This window comes from Telmatherina bonti (genome assembly GCF_933228915.1).
Source record: "Telmatherina bonti genome assembly, chromosome: 5".
Classification (NCBI taxonomy): domain Eukaryota; kingdom Metazoa; phylum Chordata; class Actinopteri; order Atheriniformes; family Telmatherinidae; genus Telmatherina; species Telmatherina bonti.
Window position 1 is genome coordinate 32,861,942 of NC_136623.1, and position 15,345 is coordinate 32,877,286.

The following is a 15,345-nucleotide window of genomic DNA, read 5'->3' on the forward strand; positions in this document are numbered from 1 at the left end:
ACACACAACAATACGAACATCCGAACGAACAATCTGCAAAAAGCAGACGCACACAGTTAACGAAGCACACAAACACGCACAGTGCAAAATGTTCAGGCTCTCCGAGTCGCACTCTTTTTGCCTTCCAGTCTCACACAAAGCACACAGATACACAGAAATAGGTATCTTGTGCCCACAGGGTGCCCTCGCCCCCGACCATCTGTGACGGGTGCCAACACACAGTGGGTGATATTTACATGGAGGCACCCCTCCCTCCCCTCCTTTCCACACACACACACTGATACATTCAGACACACACACACAAAGAAATACCCACAAAGGGCCGCTCAAATCGCTTGATCTCCCAAAACTCATTAAACATGCAGATATATGCAAATATATGCACCTCTAGAAATCCACCTTGGGCCAGAGAGAATGAGAGAGTGTTTGTGTGTGTTTGTGGGTGAAAGTAAGTGTTTGCTTGAATGTGAGAGTGAGTCTGTTTCCACTTTAAGCTTTGACAGTGTGTCTGCACAACTTGATACCACGTGTGAGCTGGTTGCCGCGGTGGAAAGCAGCAGAGATGTTTAAAAAGGTTAGTGGTGGTGCATCAAATTACTGCAAAAAACCTGACAAAATAACAAACCTGGATGGGAAAATGAAGAGTGACATCTCTTTTTAATACGCGACTGTGGGTCAGAGTTACCCACGGTCTCCGTGGCACAAGCCGTGTCTTACTGTTTGTGAAAAGTACGGCCCCGTCAGGATGTGTTAAAGACGGACACTGATGAAAGGTGCGGCCCTGTTGCATATGTTTCACTTACAAAGAGCAACATTTGGGGAGGCGAGTAATTAAATGAATCGTGCAGTGTGATTTATTAGGGTTTGTGCTAGCAGCAGCAGAAAAAGAGCTTGAATTTTGAACTCCAGTGGTGACGAGGTCACAAACAGGAAGAGCTCAGGTGTTACAGAAACTCAGAGCTGAAGGATGCAGTCAAATCTGGTTATTACAGGTAAGTTTCCTCCTTATTTATGGAACTACAGCACATGAAGCCTTCATCCCCCCACACCTGCACACTCTCCATGGTCCTGAACACGTGTTGGAGAAATGATTATGGCTTTTGTTTGTATTAAGTATTAGACATATATGCATTGATTTGCTGTGATCCTGCTGTGTTTTGTATCTATGCACAAAGCTTTCTTTAGTTGGATGTATTCTTGACTGGAATGTGCTGACAACGTCTGAGACAGGACGCGTTTGCTGTAGTGCATCTGTTTCTTGTCAGCTGACTGCTTGACCAGTTGTTTACGGTTAAAGGAGTATTTCCACCACACACGATCCCATCTTTATATCCGTCTTCACTTATAGGCGCTTATTCTTCCATCTTTATTTTCACTCTTCTTATTTGTTCTTAATGTTTTCAGGGTTTATTTGAACCGTGTTTATACGTTTTAACTCCTCATGGGCATCCTCAACCGGAGCTTTGCTTATTCGGTTGTTTCCATGGATATCATCCTGCTCGGGGTGGTCGGTGGGGGTCCTGCACTGCAGCTCTGGCTGTAGTGTGGTCTCCTGCCTGCCCTGATCAGGGTGGTTCCCATAGTGATGCCATGTGGTCCTTGTTGGGGGGGCAGTTCCTGGTGTGGACTGATCCCATAGACCTCATTTCATGTTTATCCTCAGATGTTTATCTCCAGTTATGGTTTTATATTGATGTTTCACTTGAACAGACAGATATAATATATGTGTGTTGTGTACATGTGAGTGTGATGATGTGTGTATGTGTGAGAACGAGAGCATGATCAGGTGTGTGTTGGTGAACATGAAGCACTTTAAGCTGCTTTTGTACAAAAAATGCTTTAGACGTAAAGTTTGATTTGATGAAAATAATTAAAGATAGGACGTTTTATCACTGCAGTATGTCGGTAAAAAAGCACCCTGGCGGGTTGTAAGCAGGATGCATTTGCAGGGGAAGCAGAGGCTGCGCATGTCATTAGTGAATTACACACACCTGATCATGAACAAGGTTCGCTTGTTTGCAACTGAATGCTAATTTGCTCCGCTCTTGGTCGATTGCTTTGGTCATTATGAAATGATTTGGCTGCAACTGTTTAAAATCAGATCAAACTGAAAGTTTGTTGATGCTTTCTAATTGATCCTAATAATGAGGCATCATGTCGTTTGCTGTTACATATGTAACTTCTGTCCTAATTTCTCTTCATATGATGGTTTTCTCTTTCTGCTTGTGCTGCGAGAGCAGGTTCCCCGAGTTGCATATTTCAAATCTTTTCAGATGTTTAAACAGCTTTTTGGTTTTCAGCGACTGATTACAATGTGCACCATATTAATCTGTTTGTTGTGTGTCTCTGTCTTCTTAAGGATTACTGACACTGTGTAGCTTTTTATTGTTATACTTGGGAAAGAAACGAGTTTAGTTTGAGTCTCAGCCCTGATTTTGTTTCATTCTATTCTACATTTCTGCTCAGTTTCTTCCCTCAGTCTGCTGACCGGTCATTTTATTACCTCCACCACGGAGAAGGCCATGGTTTTGGTCTGTCTGGTAGAAAAGAAAAGAAAGTTATGGATGAATTTTGATGATGATTTTCAGGAAATCTCAGAACTGAATACGGATCATGTGATCATGTTTTGGGGTTAATCTGGATCAGCATCTGGATCCAGACGTTCTTATAAAGGGTTCTTTACTTTGGTGAGACTGGGATTATTTTTCCATTTGAGCTTTTAGCTCTGAATTGCCCTGAATTATTGTTATGATTATTACAAAAAAAGACAACAGCTTTGTAGAGGTCTGCTTTCTCCAAGTTTATTTCTTTTTCTTTTTTCCGTTTTAGCTTTTCTTCCTGGTTTACAACCAGCTCAGAGCTGTATTTCCACCAGCTGGACTGGAATGACCTGAAGGACACTCAGTCATAGCAGACACTCCCATTCATCATTTTATCTATTTTAATACACCTTTTTATGTATTATATCCTTGATTTTGTCATTATCTGTGTTACCATCCTTTATTATTGCAGTGTGCTCTCATTCTTGTCAATTCCAGTGTTTATTAAGCACCGCCATGTGCCTGATGAAGTGCTATCTAAAGGAAGTTGAGTTAATTAGCCAAGTTTAGTCTTTTTTAATCTGGGCTTCATTTTGTCACAACTTTGCAGGTCTGCTGTGATGCACAGATCTTTCTCAGTCTCAGCTCAGATGTGAGGCAGAACTCAGCTGAATTTACTTAATGTGTAGAAAATATAAAGGATTACACACCAGTTTGATTTTAAATAATATATTAGGATATTTGTAATGAAATAATTTAAGGTTTTCTTTTTGCTTATTAGAAGATTAATGTGGTCTGTTACACACTGTAGATAAAGCAACCATGACAACACTCTTCTCTTGTAGCATAAATGTTCATTTTACTCTAAGAAATTATTCAGTAAATTGTCATCTTCCTACAGAGGACACAAAACGTTGTTTTGTTTTTTTTTTCCAGGATTACTATGGAGCAAATCAAAGCAGGGGGAAGGTACCAGCTGATAATATGTTGGGAGACGCGCGCATCGGTCAAACTGCATAATTATTCATCTCCAGGTTATGCTGTTATCAGTTAATCACTGTGTGTGTTTTGTTTGTGCAATCTGCTGCGGAGACAAGAGTGGAGCGACTCCCTAGGATGCACCTGAAATGACGATAGTAAATATATGATCTGTCACTCACTGCCAGCCAGCTTGGTTGTTTGTGCATCTCCCTGTTTTGTCAGTGTGTGTGTGTGTGTGTGTGTGTGTGTGTGTGTGTGTGTGTGTGTGTCCACAGTGCTGCAGGCTAAATAGTGCCATTATTTTCCTGCAGCACTTGTCGGCTTCAGTCTCAAAGTCCTTTGGGAATCAGAGACGTTGCTGCTCAAAGACTGCTGCCTGCTGCACACACACACACACACACACACACACACACACACACACACACACACACACACACACACTCCCTGTGGGCATGTTAATATAGGAGCCTGGTGGGAAGGAAGGGAGACTAATATATGTGTATTTATAATTTTGGTGTGTTTTTCTGTGTGTATATGGGACAAGGTTTCTGTGAAAGTGGAGCACAATAATAACAGCCCTCCATCTTGTTCTTTGAAAACCTTTTGTGTTTCACAGAAGAAACAAAGTAAAATGCTGCAAGTAGTGACCAATTAGAGGAGTTGTTAGCTCATTACACGTCCACACTAACAAAGGTTGTTTCACCTAAATAACAGACACATTTCCTCTCTCTCACAATGCAGTTAGAGTTAATTGTTCCTGCCCGGCATTAAGACACCCAGAACTCCTATGTCTGCCTACATCCGGAGTTGTGAACATAAATGATGCAGCCACTGAAATGACACATTTAAGTTAGAAACTTTGATATAAAGTTGATAAGCAAAACAGTACTAGTTTGTTAGAGATGCATATGTCATGGTTTAGACTGTTTGTGTCTTTTTGTTCTTTCCTGTTTTATTTTGAAGTTGTGATTTCTGTCCAGCCGTGTTTCCTGTTTATTAACTCTACTTGTCTATTTAATTCACTTGTGTCTTGTTCTGTTTCTGTCTGCATTTGTAGCCGTTAGTTTCTGTTCATTTTGCTGGTGTTTGCTTCATGTTTTAGCTTTTTGTCTCCGTCCTGTCTTATCAGTCAAGTTTAGAATTAAAACGTCTTGGTTTTGCATCCAGTCTGCCTCCTGGCTCTCTGCTCCTGCATTTGGGTCTCCACATCTCCATGAACCATGACAGCATATGGTCCAGACTAGTCAGCAAGGCCGCTTATCTAACCCATAATGACCCAATCCATGAATAAAATGGTAAAAAAAAGTCCAGTTTTTAAATTTGTCCCTTTCACTAAAAGTAACAAAAATTAACACATTTTTTAGGGACATTTATTAGAAATTATTACCATGTGATTCGTCAAAATTTAGTAATGTTCTGTTTTCTGGTGTCCAATAAGGAGCACTTTTTTTTTTTTTTTTTTTTTTTTTTTTTTAGTTTAGTTTAGTTTTTGATAGAGATGTCTAATATTATTGGCATACTGATATTATCGGTTGGTAACGACATTAAAATGCAAATCGGAAATCAGTCTCTGCTTTTACTTTTTTAATGACACAACAGGAACATTTTCAACTCAAAATGACAAAATATAAGAGATGTGATGCATAGTTTTCCAAATAATTTTCTTTGTTTGACTCAACTCCCTTCAAAAATATTCACATATAATATCGTGTCAGAAATTAAAAGTTGGACAAAATCTGTATATTGGATTTTGGTAAAACAACCAATATTGAACACCTCTAATTTTTTATTTTGAGCAAAGTGTTTGAGGAGGATATTCAAGCCTATCAGGTTCTGCACAAAGACTCATTAATTTGAGTCAGCTGTGTTGGAGCAGAGATCCATGGAAAAGCTGCTGGATTGCGGACCTCGCAGGACGGAGTTGACGAGCCCTGGCGAGAGTTTAAACAGAGGAATGGAGGTGATGTGTTTAGAAAACCTGAGTCCTAACTTTTAATCTGACACAGTAAAAGATTATTGAGTCATATTTTATTATATTTTTATTATTAAAAATGAAACACTAACATGCTGCATCATGCAAGAGCCCAAGGCAAATAAAATGCAGAGAGAGCAGCTGACTGAGCGAGAACCAAGGAGAACGAGGGACAACTGTTATAGTTGTCATAGATACCGATGATTATGTACTGTTGTTTTATAATGTGTTGCCAAATCAGCCTGGTTTTAAGAGCAAACTGCACCCTGCAGTGTGTCTGTTGGGCGTCTATTCTCTGCGTGACGGCTTTCAGCGCTGTCTCTGATCAACGGTGAAAGCTCTGAGCTGAGCCGAGGCGCTGCAGATGGCGGCAGAAGCAGCACTGGGGAGATCAGACATAAGAAGAGAGGCAGAGTGACTTTCCAGCCCTGCGGTCCCATCTCCTTCACAGCGCTGGAAGGTCAGCCGAGCCTCGAGCCACAACACTCGCTCCCTTTTCACTTCAGTTGCGTTTCATCCCAGCAGAACCACACCACTCTTTGACAATTGTCATCATGACGAATCAATATTGACTCTCAACAGATGCCATTCACACACACATACACCCGTCCACACACATCCTGTGTTGCCCTTGAGTTTTAAAGCACTGATCCAGCAGATAGTCCAGTTAAAGTCTATTTCCAGAGCGTCCACCTTATAGTTTACCCTTCAGAGCCTGCAATCCCTCTTTTCCATTAGCCCTCCATGTCCTCTAGTTCTCTCTTTGCATCATTGTGGATTTAATTGCCATTGAAGCTTGTCTGAGACTATCTTTTTATAGCAACAAGATAAAAAAAAAAAACAATATATAAAGCAGTATTAAATGATCAAACCTAACAGTTTTTAATCTTCAGTAACTATTCAGTTTAGAGAGAAAGTCGATGTCTGTCATTTAAAAGCTGAGCGGTGCAACTTCATGCTAAGATTTTGTGTTTCTATAAGTTCATGTGCTGATTGGAGCCACGCTAAGGATGCAGCAGGTCAGGTTTGAGCGTTAATTCGTTTTGTGAGCATCTCTGCGACTCGTCTCGGCCCTCCGGTAATGAGCAGCAGCGCCGTTATGCGGCTCGGATTCCCCGTGCTCCTCCCCGTCCCTGCGACACACTGGGCCCTGGTAATTGGTCACAGAGGGGACAGTAAATCAGCACGAGGAACGTGGGAGAGACTGAGAAAAAGCGTGCACGTGCTCGGGAGTTTGCAGGAAGTGGTAGGTGATAGAGGACAGGGAGGTGGACGTCTTTCATCTTCACAGCTTTTTTTTTTTTTTTCTCTAGAAACCGCCAACTGTTTACAAGGACTGATGCGTATTTGCACACACACAAACACACATACCTACACAGAGAGCAGACAACCCCCCCCCCCCCCCCCCCCCCCCCCTTGCTCCTCCTTTCCTCTTCACCTCCACTGCTACCTCCCACCCACACATATGCAGTTAAATGACCTCAGCGTGCTACTGTCTGTGAGCATGGATTCTAATCAGATGTCAGCAGCATTGTGTCTGTCAAACCCAGCCAAGGTTACTTAACCTTCCAGTCTTAATTTCCCTTCCATTTTAGCTCCTTCCTCCATATCAAACATCAGCACATGTATGAGAGCAGAAAAGGAAAAAAGAAAAAAAAAAGGAGACGAAGAGTGCGGGGAGGAAAATGAAGATTGCCATGCTTGGCTGAAGCTCGGAGATGAAAGTAGAGGATGATTCACTTTGCTATTGCAAAATGAACTGAACCAAGCTGAGCTGAGCTGTGATGGTCTGGGCTATTTTTAAACTTCTATACACCGCAGCAACTGGAAGAGGACAATGTGAAGCAGAGCAAATCATTTCTGTATCATGAGGGAAAGTATGTGGAATAGGGTTTCCAGGGGACTGTGGTGAAAATTGCATAAAAGCAATGCCAAGAAGATTTTTCCCACAATTTGTAACCATTGTCAGGGTGTCACATGACACAGAGACATCCTGACTCCATTCAAAGTCATTGCAAAGGTGCAAAACAGTAGAAAAGTAGAAAAAAAAACCCCCAAAATGTTTCAAGTGTGTAATACAGTTTTTGTACTCATTAGAATATTTATAACACTATTATTACATGCTAATAACCTAAAAGTTCACACGTGGCTCTGTGAGGCTACACTCATCATTTAATTGAATCTGATTAACACTTTTTCACTGTGAATGCAAGTGAAAAGCAGCACCTGTAGCGTCCACTGGCCTTGCGGCCGCTCCCCCCAGCAGTGCACCGTCATCAGGGTCCAGTTCTTCAGGCCCGCTGTGGAGGCGTCGTTGGGCCGCGTATCCAGAAGCAGAGACAGCGTGCCACCCGGAGACTCCAGGCTTATGGAGAGGTCACCGCGACATGCCGCGCTAATACTCACTCTCACCTGGTGAGACACAGGTGGCAAGAAATGAAACACGGAAAGGTGTGAAGACAGGGTTTGCAAATGGGGGAGGAAAAGAAAAAGACTAGAACACTTACATATAAATATTAGGGGTGGGAAAATCGAATCCATAAATCAAAAATTGGGATGTTTTGATTCACAATTTTTAAAAAGATTTTTTTGTTTTAAAAAAAAAAAAAAAAAAAAAAAAAAAAAAAAAGATTTTTCTCTGAAAAAAAAACCAATGCATGATAAAATTTTTTGTCATTTTTATTGTTTTTATTGATCTTTTTACTTGTCTTCTTGGGAATTATAGCAGCAGAACGATGGTCTGGCTACTGTGTTGTTTTTTCCTGATTGAAATCAAGAAAAATGATGAGCAAAAACAAGTTTTATACATTTTTTTGTTTTTAACCTACAAAAATCAGAAATATCAAAGAATTGTGAGAATCATAATATAAATCCAATTGGCACCCAAAAAATCGGAATCGAACCAAATCAGGATAAAAGCATATCATCACAGCCATAAGAAATATGTTTTTTTCTATTGAGAGTAAACATTTTCAGCTGGTCTGTGAAAAGGGCTTGTAAGTATAAAAATAAAAAAATTAGCTAATGAATTAAATGCAAAAAAACAACTGGAGATGACCTGTGTGCCTCCAATGAGAATCAAGAATTTTACCCCAAGTCTCTGCCAATTTTACAGCCTTAGTTTGTACTTTTATTTCTCCTTTAATAAACCGTAACAATCATTGCATAAATTGGGGATAAATTTAGAGCAAACAGAGTTTTCTACAGCCCAGGGAAAATTTGTGATTGAGAATTCACAGCATGCACAGCTGTAATGTCTGGTTTCAAAGAGCAAAATAACAATGGCCAAGACAAGAGTCTACACACCACTGAGTGACGAGTGGCGACATTCAGCTTTTCTAAACAGCGTATCAGTGTGACGTGACTAACTCAGAACAGGAACTAGTATAATCATTTGTTTTGTCTGCTGGTTTAACCTCTTCATCACCACCGTCTCCTGCAGCGGGCGCAGCATGACATATGTGCAGTACAGAAGATCTTTGCTCATAGTAAGAAGCACCAATCCCAAAATGCAGCATAGTAAAACACAGGTAGAAGATTCTATTCAGCAAACGAAGCAAAATTCAATCAAACGGGAATGTGACAGTCGTGAGCACAGCACTGTCCTCATCAGAGCTTCTGCTATTTTCTCCACTTTGAGCACAAAGGTGTCGAATGAAAGCAGAGACGTCTGTCTCATCGCCGTGGGACATAAACTCTTTCACTTTTGTGGTCCAAAGTTTTATTCCACCGCAACATCCACTAATGCGTCTCCTGTAACTCTGCTTTTGTTTGAAATGAATCATGAAGGTCCTGCTAGTTTCCATGGAGATGAAGGTGGTTTTATAGTGAAGTATTCGCTCTTCCTCTCGCACACCATGATGTGCTTCAGTTCTTTCTGGATCCTTGTGGTGTTTGTAAGGTGAATTTGAGGTCTATCCCTCCATTTTCCTGATTCTGACACACTGATAAAGGTGTCCGTCACCATTAAAGGTTGATGTGATTCTGCTTATTCTGAGACAAACAGGGATGCCATCTTCTGTTTTCAATGAAACTTATGTGGCCTTCTTTTAGAAGGAGATGATATTTACATGTTCCTCTATGTTTCAGGGGAATTTACTCTGACAAAGTAACACATGTCTAAATTCTGAACATCTGTTGGTATCTCATGTGTCTCAAACACAGTCCTTGTAGTTGTGAAGATATTCTTCTTTTAATAAAGTTTGTCATTTTGGACGAGAAGAGTAAAGAAGACATTAATTCATTGCTTACTTTATATTTACCTTAATCATTAATGATTATTAATAATAATTTCAAATAATGATAAGCGTGCAGTTTTGTGCATTTGCTGCTGTAGAGAAGACGCGGTGTAAAACCTCCACATGCTAAACAGGATGTGATTACCAGCAACTTGTTACAGAAGATGAAAGCTTCACTAACCTGATGCATGAAATCTGGATTCAGAGCTGGAAATGAACTGAGCTCTGGGAGAAAATGTGCACCTTTTCTGCTGCATCTGAGACTAAAAACTTCAGATGACAGCGCTGTAATCTGCAGAGCGTACCTGCACCCAGTAAGAGAAGAGCCTTCCTCCTGCCAGAAGAGACTGGTTGGAAGGTTTAACTCTCAGACAAAGCAGAATGTGCTCTTGTCTTCTTGCAGAAAATTGTATTTTTCTAACGGTGAACATAGATTTTACATGGCAGCCTAGTGCAGGTGCAAGTAGAATACTTCAGTAATCCTTATTTAATGCATGAATGTTGACCATCTAATGCAATTTATTAAAGCATAAATCATAAACTCCTGTTGCTCATCATGAAGTGATCATCAACTCACTAATATAGACCAATATAACTACTTTACATTTAACATATTATCAGTTAACCCACTTTTACTTCATAAACTAAATTATAAACTACTAACTTAACTGGTTTCCACAAAAAGGTTAATTTCAGTTTCATGGATTTGATGAGCTTCTTTAAGAAACAGCATCTGACATGTATAATATGAGGTCACTTTAAATTAAAAGGGTAAAACATCAGAGACGAATCTTTGTTGCTATTTAACCTGCAGATCAGGAGAATGAAGATCACCATAAGTCGTAGCTTAGATGCTGCATGTCATGGTTTTTCTTCATGGGAACCAGTTTGGTGCCGTATTAATGAACGTATGAAGGAACGTTGAAAGGGTGTAAAGTAATCACATAAATCCACAGTGAGTGAATTATTATTTATAATGAGCATCAGGAACTCAGGATGTATCCTGCAGGAATTCATGCATTTAATCATGATGAGTCATAAACTAACTCAGGATTACTTTAGCATATTATTTGTGTCTTTATTTTAAATTATTACCAGCGTTAGCTTAGCTTCACAGCAGAGCAGTTAGCTTAGCTATGCTAACAAACAGGTCTAATAAACACGATACATCCCATATTTAACAAGTTACTGCTCCTCATAGAGATACTTTTGTTATTGAATTCAAACTCATACAATATAAGGAACAAACTGGTGAACCTTACTGGTCCCACAAAGTCTGGCCGCTCAATTCTTGGTTGCATATTGAACAGAAGGACAAGCTAATACACATATAAGGGATGCAACAATGCATCAATTTAAAGATCATTGACCCAACGGTATCAAACCAAACTTAAAATATAAATTAGACAGTGTAAGGACTGGAAGGAAATAAATACATCTGAGCATAAACTAACCAACAGCCCCTCATGGAGGGAGTCTGAGTGGAAGTTAGCTTAACGCTGTGATCATTTTCTCAGAGTGTGGTTACACTACACATTTATGTGGGATGGTCTGTGGGTTGCTTGGCGGGATTTCACCCATGTACCCTGGGATTGTCCGAAAATCAGGGATTTCTGGTTCCCAAAGAAGACTGAGTCCCACATTTTACTTTCCACTTTGATTCAACTTGGTTCATACTGGGGATACAATCTGAGGACTACATTTCATCCTGCTCATAAAAACAGAGAAGATGATGTTAATCTTCTGGCTGAAACAACCTGAAACATCTTGGATCAGGAGATACAGCTATAGACTCAGTGTAACGATCAAATTTAGTTATTACACGTTTTATTTGGTGCTTATACTGTACATACAGGCAGCTGTAGCTAAGGAGGACGAGCAGCTGTCTGCCAATTCCTAAGTGCCCCTGGGCAAGACACTTAGTCCTGATGTGTCTTATCAAGGTGTGTGTGTGTGTGTGTGTGTGTGTGTGTGTGTGTGTGTGTGTGCATGTGTGTGAATGTAACAAGTAGTATTAAAGCACTCTAGGTGGTCAAGATGACTGGACAATTGCAACTGACTGTAAGTCTGACCGTTTACTGCATGTGTAGGTTGGTGCATGTATGTGTTTATGTAATGTACTCTGTGTGTATCAGATTGAACTGATTTGACAGAAGGGTAAGGAGTTAATCGATGTGACTTTTTGCATGCATTAAACATAAAAAAGGTTATTCATAAAAAAAACAACAACAAAAAAAAACCCCGTGAAGTTGTTTTAATTGGTTTTGAGAAACAAAATGTCTTTAATGCTTGAGGAAAATGCAGATATCCAAACTGTGGTGTGTCACCATGATGAAGTCAAGATGCACTAACTTGGTTAATATGAATAATATGAATAAATGATTCTGTTTGGGTCTCTAAATAGCAGTAACATTTACACTTATCCTGCTTTAAATTCTGCAAATATAAATTATTCTTTCCTTTTTTCTGAACGTTTCTAGCTCAACATACAGAATGTGGCACTTCAGCATCAGGAAAAGATTGTTTTTCTATTTAAATGACTGAGCTCTTGAGGAATAAAAATACACTTTGATATTTTAGTTTATTTTTGTGATTTAATGTAAATGGAAGTGAATATGTTTGTAAATTTATATAATATTGTATGATGATCAAACTTGTGACTTATACTCTTAGTATATCTGGACACCTGACAACCCATAGTCTGCTGTCATATATGCTCTGTGGGATCATTACATGTGACACATGAATGAAAAATAAAAACACTGTCATTCCAGCTGAAGTCATTCTGGAAACAGTAAAGCAGTGCAGCATTGCAGTGTGTGTCTTAGTTTAAATCCAAATCCACCCGGGCTTGTTGGAAATACTACACATGCCAAACAGATGGACGTCTCCATAAGCACCAAAAGATGCGCCCAAAGAAAAGCAGGTAGAGAAAACAGAAGAATTTGGAGACACTGAAAAAAGGCAGCAGCAGGGACTATCTGATAGATGATTTAGATAATCTCATACTACCCCCCCCTCCACCTCTCACTACCACCCCCACACTAGCAGCACCCGGTAAACACCCTCCCTGTCCGTGTTCATCGCAAGCAGCACATCTGGTGTGACAATGGCACATCGCACAGAAAGCCGCCAAGCTGCAAAAAGACTGACAGCCTGCTCCTGTTTACGGCATGTTACCACGGCAACACGTCCATCAATCACACCTCGCAGCGATGGCCTGACCCACGCTTTCTGCCAGGGAGCAGAGCCGCAAAGACGAAGCCTTTTCAATTTACATGCTGACACACTCCCTCTCTCTCTCTCTCTCTCTGGCTGCTATTTCACAAGTACACAAACTCACAAACACTGATAACTCGCTCAAACTCAAATGTGCACAAACAGTCAAACAGAAACACATTTGCATCTATGTGACTGTGCTCAAGAAAACACAGCTTTGCCATTTTCTGCAAATGACACTGCCAGCGCATTACACAGAGCAGCGATATCCTTTTTTATCCCTTCTATTCTCAGATAAAGCGGATGACAGGGAAGCTCAGAAACAATTTGTAGGACATCTTCTTGCTTCTTGCTGTTGGCAGGAGTTAAGTTTTAAAAGAACTTTTGCTTGATTTCTATGTTTTCCAGGTCAACAGGAACATGGAAAGGCTGTTAAAGCAGATTTACAACAAAACGGCACGGAGATCTGAGAGTTTACCTTTTTGTAATCATAATTCCACCTTTCTGTGTTGAACAGGAACAGTTCAAGATTTTGGAAAACAAACTTATTCAATTTCTTGCCGAAAGTTGGATGAAAAGATGGATTCCAATCTGATTTTATCTTCCACCACATCATGCCCACAGGAGCAGCAGCGGGTTAGCTTATCTCAGCTTAGAGGCTAGATGAAGGGGGAAACAACTAGTCTGTCTCCGTCCAAAGGAAACAAAATCCATCTGTTTGCCCCTCTAAAGTTCACTGATTCACCTTTTACATCATATTTGTTTTATCTGAGCCAAAAACTGAACTTTTTCACAGCCGGGAGCCTTTACTGCTTGTAGTCTCCACTGGAGCAGGGCAGCAGGTTTCTGGCTCTTTATGCTGCGCTTTCTAGTTCAAAGTTTGATATAGAGCAGGGGTGTCCAAAGTCGGTCCTCGAGGGCCGCTGTCCTGCAGGTTTCCCATGTATTCCTGTTCCAACACATCTAGCTTCCACTAAATGGATCAAACAGCCAATGACGTGCACAACTGATTAAGCTCTGCTACTAATTAATTTGAATCAGGTGTGTCTGAGCAGGGATACATAGAAAACCTGCAGGATTCTGGCCCTCGAGGACCGGAGCTGGACACCTCTGATATAGAGGGTGAGTAAAGATATCGCTCATATCAACCAATGCTTTGCATGAAATCCAATCACTGCACTTACCCAAAAAATCCCTTAGAATTCCTGTGGTGCTGCTAAAGATGGAAAAACTTCCACAAAAGGTCTGAAATGTTGTGCCAACTCTGTTTAAACCATGCCTCCTTACCTGCACGTGCTCCAGACTGTTGATCTGGTTAACCGTCCCTCGGCACGCCTCCGACTGGATGTTGACAGTAACGCCATGTCCAGGTAAGAAAATTCTAACAAATTACAAGAAAAACAAACAAAAAAGGTAAATAAATACCTGCCTTCCTGTGCACATTGTGAATGAACACATGAAGAAGCTGATGGATGAAGAGACAAAACAGAAGACAACGTTCGTAACTAGCACTCAGAATGGGACCTTAGAAGTGGTTCACTTCATGGCATTTAAAGCCAGTTTCTGGTTTGGGAAACAAATCTGTCAGGTTTGTCCAAATTTGCTTCTTGAGGGCACAATCCTGCAGGCTTTCCATGTTTGCCTGCTCCAACACATCTAATTGAAATATAACTGATCTCCACAAGAGCTTGGTGACAATTTCTGCACAAGTCTGTCGCGGAAGCATCGGTGCAGGTTGGCTTTCCATTCCCAGAGGACCAAACTGTTCTCAGGACCAAACACGGAGAAGCTGCTGTTCATTCTTACACACCTTCCATTTGGGAAAGGCTCCCACACAGCTGCAGGCCACCTGAAACTCTGGCAAACTTTTAAAACTTATCTCCTACTGCTGCATTTAACCAGTCTGTTACTGTATGTATTGTATTTTAATCTTTTAACTTGTATTTGTCTTCCCTGTTTGGAGGAGCTGCTTTTAATGAATCCTCTTATGCTCTTATTTTTCCTCTATATTGTATTTATTTCTATGTACTGTGTTTGCACCTGCTGCTTTGTTTTAGTACTTTGAGTTAGTTTCGTGTGAAAGTGCTGTATAAATAAAGTCTGATTTGATTCGATGTGAAGCAGGAAACATCTCAACCCAGCAGGACGGCAGTCCTCCAGGACTGGGACTGAACATCCTTGCTGAACATAAACAGTGGCGTAGCGGCTTTTATCCAGCTTCATGCTCAGAGAAGACATTTTCAGCGTTCACCTTTGTGATGAAACCGTTATATTTACTTATGTGACAGGAAAGGTGACACGTGTAGTAAAAAAACAAAACAAAACAAACAAAAAAAGGAATCTTAGATGTGAGTGTTTTCAGCTTGAACACAGCGATAAAAAACACGAATGATAA

At 40.5% G+C, this 15,345-nt stretch overlaps 1 protein-coding gene across 1 annotated transcript in view; it reads right to left on the reverse strand.

The window, feature by feature from the left end:
* The window catches only part of LOC306756437 (proprotein convertase subtilisin/kexin type 4-like), a gene marked incomplete at both ends in the record, with an annotated part of 271,266 nt that overhangs the window by 29,163 nt on the left and 226,758 nt on the right, over positions 1-15,345 (reverse strand). Inside the window, 2 exons of the mRNA XM_079241166.1 lie at positions 7,720-7,905; positions 14,238-14,331. Coding sequence (XP_079097292.1) covers positions 7,720-7,905; positions 14,238-14,331 — 280 coding nt within the window. The remainder of the gene's footprint in view (positions 1-7,719; positions 7,906-14,237; positions 14,332-15,345) is intronic.